The sequence below is a fragment of the Camellia sinensis genome, chromosome 1, assembly GCF_055761805.1.
Source record: "Camellia sinensis isolate YWXY chromosome 1, ASM5576180v1, whole genome shotgun sequence".
Lineage (NCBI taxonomy): Eukaryota > Viridiplantae > Streptophyta > Magnoliopsida > Ericales > Theaceae > Camellia > Camellia sinensis.
Genome location: NC_138961.1, coordinates 171,586,234 through 171,591,930, shown reverse-complemented (window position 1 = coordinate 171,591,930; position 5,697 = coordinate 171,586,234). Strand labels below are relative to the sequence as shown.

The window sequence follows — 5,697 nt, the reverse complement described above, 5'->3', positions numbered from 1 at the left end:
CTTAGGAGTTGGAAGTAAACCATTACCAATATGTGAAATAGGTAAGGTAGAACCATCACCAATAGCCACTTGATCATAGCCTTGATAAGGTTGATATGTGGACAAATTACTCAGATCATTGGTCATACGACTAGTGGTTGTAGAGTCCAAGAACCAATTTGAAGCAGATGTGGAAGTAGATGATGGTGAAGTTATAGCTGGTGTCGCAGCCATTTAGGCTTTGGGTGGCTGTGAAGGACTGGGAGGACTCTGATAAGATGAGTCCACTCTGAACCAACAATCTAGGGCAGAATGATTTGCCTTTCCACAAATCTGACAGATCACAGAACTTGAATTGTGACCTGACCTACCACCTCTTTGATCCCTGGGATATTGATCCCTTGGATATTGATGACCTCCCTTGGTGGGAAAGGAACTAGGCTGAGAACCAGGATAAGAAGAAGGACCTCTTGTCACGATCCAAACCTGCCCCTAAAAGTTTGGAATCGTAACCGGCCAGTAATCCAAGATTACCACAGGCCTTCCTGTACAAAACGTAAATAATCGGGGCTAGCGGAAACAAAGACAAAATACCAAGAGTCCAAAGAGCTGTGCATCTATATGAACAAATATTTACATGCCAAAAATGTTAATTTACCCACGCACATTACATAACATATAATGAAATAACAAACACAAAACATAGGCATGTGCCACAAGTGTACAACAAAAACAAAGCTGCTATCAACCTTCCAGGCTTAGCCCTAACTCGGAGGCACCCAAAACACCTGGTAGGCTTCAAAACGGCGGCTCGGTTCAAGACTCCACCTAGGCTTGACTCCCAGAACGCTCACCTATAATACATGTATATATAAACAGTGAGCTAAAGCCCAGTGAATAACATTAAAGTAAAGGGGAATAACATTAAAGTAAAGGGGTAGTGAACGAATTCCACATATAAGGTATTCATAAAATAAATCATTCATAAACATTCATATCAGAACATAACATAATGGTACATCTCACAGGATACAACATATATCGTCTTCCGACTAGAGAATCGGTTCCGGTTACCGATTAACACATATCACCACAATGAAGTGGCTAACGAGATCTCGTATCACGTGTATGTCATGGACCCGCACTAATGTGTTGTCCCCCATGACTTGGGACTATCTGTAGATGCCATACTAGTTTCGCAAATAGGATATTTGTTCACAGAATCAAGATAGCACTTTGAGAAAACATAGCGTATCAATAACAGTTAAAACATAATTTTTATCAACATAACTTTACAGAAATGTTACTCACAGTGGGTTGCCAAAACCAGTTGTGCGGTCTTCGAGTTTTGACCTACAAATACCAACATTATAACACAATTCCTTAACACATTTTGCCATCGAATCAATTAGTTAATGCCATTCTATTCTTTCTTTACTTTGTTTCATGCTTATGAGATGCTAATGGATGCAAATGACATGCGAAAATCAAGTAAATGAAGGCCCGAAAGTCAGAAAATGAGGCAAAACAAAATTGGAAAATGTGCACTCTTTGGCCGCACGTGCGGTGGCCCAGGCCGCACGTGCGCTGGCCTAGGCCGCACGAGCGGTGGAACTACAGTAGCCAAAACACTGTTTGGCCGCTCGAGCGGTCTGGGTGAAAAACCAGTCCGAATTTCTACTAAACCGTGGGTCTTTCTTTTTGCCAAATCAACCTCAAAATCATAAAACTCAAGGCCCAAACACTTGAAAACAACTTAAATTCCTAGCTTCAGATAGAATTCATACCTTCCAAACAAAAATCCAAATGCATCATGTAAAGATTTAAACCTTGAATTAAGATGAAAAATCATAAACATGCACATAAAAGCTTCATTTCTCAAATCCATGGAGTTTCCTTCCCAATATGCCAATCATGCAAGGAAAACATGAATATAAACATGAATTTCATAATCTTATGCCATGTATGCTCATATATGCATCCTAGGTTAAAATACAACACACTTCTCTCAATTAGACATAATTTCCCCTTAATTCACTTGACTTACCATGAGATCATGGGTGTATCAACCCTATTTCAAGAAATTAGAAGAAGATTCTTACCTCAGGTAGCTAATTGGAAAAGATTTGGCCCAAACCCTTTCTTCCTCCCTTCCTTTCTCTTGATCTCTTCTTTTCTCTAGAACTCTCTCTCTTTCCCAGATTTTTTCCCCTTTTTGTATTGAGTCAACAATGGGCCATATCTTTAGTTTTATATTTGTGCTTAAGAATTGAGCCAAACATGGCTTAACGAATCAGACGAAAATCAGTTCTCAATTAAATTTCCCAAAATGGCTCTAAAAATTTCCGGTAACACATAGGCGTGTTCAATTTCGTTTTCCGAACCCATTATGGTCGTCAATTTCAGTCCCGAAGTTGTAGTCCCGACAGATATTTTTTCCAATTCAAACAAATATTCTCCAATTAATTCATATTATCACATAATTAATTAAGGATAACTGTGACATGCGTTTTGGGCCGTTACACCTCTAGAGCCTCCTCTACCTCTAGTGGGGTAACCTCTGTCTCGAGAACCTCTATAACCTCATCTGTAGCCTCTAGTAATAGAATATGCAAATGGAATTTCTGTAGTCTGAGTGTGTTTGAGAGAAGACTTAACATGGATGGACTTAGAACAAAGAAAAGCAGACAACTCTTCCAGAGAAATAGAGGCAAATCTGGCCCTAATTGTGGTTTTAAAAGCATTGTATTCATCTTGTACACCATTGAGGATTAACAATATCAAATCCTCTTCATCCACAAGTGATGAAGCTAAAGAAACCTGATATGAAATAGCTTTGAATTGACTCAAAAAAAAAAAAAAAAAAATTTCTTTGGCAAGCCTTTCTTAGTAATTCGACTGAGTTTATTCTTTAACTGATGAATGTGAGATCTAGAAAGAGATGTGAATCTCTCGGCAAGAACATTCCAGATCTCAGAGCTAGATTGACAATGAATCACAAATGTGTAAATAGATGATGATAATGTGGTTGTTATACAGCTCAAAAGATGAGCATCAATAGTGATCCACTGTGTATATGTAGGATTCAGAACTTTTTGACTGTTGGAATCAAGAATAACTGAGGGTGGACATACCTCTGATCCATCAATGTATCCAAGAAGCTTCGTAGTTTTCAGAATATTGTGCAGTTGACTCTTCCAAACAATGTAGTTTGTTGAATCAAGCTTGGTTGTTATAAGAGCATTGAGATTGGAGATTAGCAGTGTCAGATTTGAAGGTAAAGCTGGTAAAGAAACTGAAGAACTGGAAGTTGTTGGATTAAGGTTTTGAGTCGCCATTAGAGGACCATTGCTCGTAGGAGCTTTAGGCCTCTGATACCATAAAGAAACTGAGCTTTATTTCATTCATTAAGTAATACAGAGGTTCATATTCAGTATATACATGTGATGCAATGATACAACCATAACCACTAACTGCCTAACCTAACCATACTTAACTAATTATAGTTTTAACAGAGTAATAACTTGATCTGCTTCATGGAGCTGGAGCTAGAGCTCTCTGCGACTGGAGCTAATTATGTTGGTGACTAAGGCTGCCTTGGCTGATGCTGCAGCCTTGACTGTGCTGCTGCTTTGTGTTGCAGCCTTGACTGTGCTGTTGCTCTGTAGCCAGGCATGGCTGTGGCTTAGATATCTTATCACATCTTCTACTTATTTACACACTAAAATATATAGGAATTTTTTAGATTAAATTTTTTTATTTTTAAAAATGAAAATTTTATTATAAAAATTAGGAACATTTATACACAAGTCCTAATTTATAAATACTCCATTAAGTCATAATTAAGATTTTTTGTACCTTAAAGTCCCATTAAAATTTTAATAGTCAGAATCGCCATTCAAACAATAATTGTTCATCATTTATAATTATCTATAAATAAACATAATGATTTGACATTTATTTTTATTTTCAAAACTTTAAAATATCAACTTTCAAATTGAAAAAGTTAAAAAAAAAAAATTATATGCAAACAAAAACAAAAATGAAAAAACTGAATTATTTTTTTATGTAAAACTGAAAATTTTGTATCTATAAAGAAGCATGATGATGGCACATTGATAGGTAAAACTAAAAAATAAATAAATAAAACTTTTAAAATGAAAAAATTGATAATATTCTCGGTTTTAAAACTGAAAAAACTGATAATATTTTTAGTTTTATTGGATAGTTGAATTAAACCAATAAGTAGAAGGGCAAAAACGTTTAATCTCATGTTTTGTTTTTTTTTTCCATCAGTTAATGAAACAATTATCTGGAACATTACTATGAAAAATTAAAAATGTTCTTAATTCTAAAAATTGTAAAAAACTAATAAATTATCGGTTTTACTAAATAGAACTTATTGGTTTAAAAAATCTTAAATAAGACCTAAGCTATCATAATATTTGTAAATAGGACTTTTAGGTAATTAACTCTAAAAATTATTTGAGGATCAATTCCTGTCAATATAATGATAGTTGCTGAAAAAGATCGACTCAAAAATTTAAAAACAAAGTTTTAGTGACAAAATTTGGAATTAATAAATACATCAACAAAATAATTTAATTCTTAAAAATTTTATGTTAGGAGACAAAAAGTTTAATCCCAATAATAACAATTCATCACTAATGTCCAAATTACGTCACTACAATTATAGTAACGACATTTTTTGCAACAAAATTTTGTGTTTAGAAAGTAATTTTATTCCTAAATTTTTACTTGTTACATCTTAATTTCTTGTAACATTATCAATAAATTTTCTTTTGTTGATAAAAAAAAAAAATCTTCATTTTGAGTTCCTATTTGTAAAAGAATAATTTATAATTATTACAAAAATTACATTTAATTAGACATTGTTTGGATGGAAAACATTTTTCTATGTTTGGTGGCAGTGGTGGAATGAAGATGGAGATGGAGTTGGTGGCATGGTAGTGTGGCGACGGCGGTGGTGATTGCGACAGTGATGGTGGTGTGCTGACATTAGTACAATTTAAATATGAAAAACATTTTCCACCTTTTTAAAAGTGAATAATATTTTTTGTCCAAATAGGCTTGTTTTCTATTGATCATATAAAATGTTTTCCACTGATTTTCGTTTTTTATTGTACCAAATACTAAAAAATATGAAAAATATTTCCGTCCAAACAAATGGAGTGTCACCAAGTTTTCTTTTTTCATGATAAAAAGAAAAAAAAAAACCTTTCATGCTTCAAGCGAATCATGATGCTGATCTACAATTCTGCATCTCAGCTTTAATCATAAAAAATTACCACAGGCATTAGTCATACCTGACCTCATAATCTAAGAATTATTTTGGTGTGGAGACACAGGGAATCACGAGAATGTTGTTTTACAATCTTGAATTCATAATCAACTTCTGACTTCTCCTTCCTTTTGTCACATTCTCAATGTTCAAAATTCCTATTTTGACTCTTGATTTTTAGGATAGAAACAGTTTGACATTTCGAAGTGTAGATCACACATAGTGTATATATATGTCTGTTATGTGGTGGCCTCATATTAGAAAACAATATTGGAGTTGCATTTTTGAATCATCAAAGCTATACTTACCAGGATCCTTATATAATCTTCCAAAAATCATGTCAATTTCATTTGAAGCTCTAGCAATGTCTGGAGCTAATTACCTAGAGTTTGGAATGGACATTGAAGAATGGGAAC

The 5,697-nt window shown here is 34.2% G+C and overlaps 1 protein-coding gene across 1 annotated transcript; it reads right to left on the bottom strand.

Annotated features, from left to right (window-relative positions):
• Window positions 1–621: 621 nt before the first annotated feature.
• On the bottom strand, window positions 622–3,637 carry LOC145790291 (uncharacterized). The gene is made up of 3 exons (XM_082868053.1): window positions 3,114–3,637; window positions 1,291–1,332; window positions 622–833 (listed from the first exon to the last, which is right to left on the bottom strand). The coding sequence occupies exons 1-3, from the start codon at window positions 3,315–3,317 to the stop codon at window positions 744–746; spliced, it is 336 nt and encodes a 111-aa protein (XP_082724179.1). The 5' UTR covers window positions 3,318–3,637; the 3' UTR covers window positions 622–743.
• Between the last annotated feature and the right edge of the window lie 2,060 nt (window positions 3,638–5,697).

Excerpts from the sequence above, each read along its gene's own strand:
- LOC145790291 (XM_082868053.1), bottom strand. The coding sequence starts at position 3,317 with ATGGCGACTCAAAACCTTAATCCAACAACTTCCAGTTCTTCAGTTTCT. Across the intron at positions 1,333-3,113 it reads GATACATTGATGGATCAGAG|GTCAAAACTCGAAGACCGCA; the intron begins GTATGTCCACCC and ends TGGTATTTGTAG. Across the intron at positions 834-1,290 it reads ACTGGTTTTGGCAACCCACT|GTGAGCGTTCTGGGAGTCAA; the intron begins GTGAGTAACATT and ends CATGTATTATAG.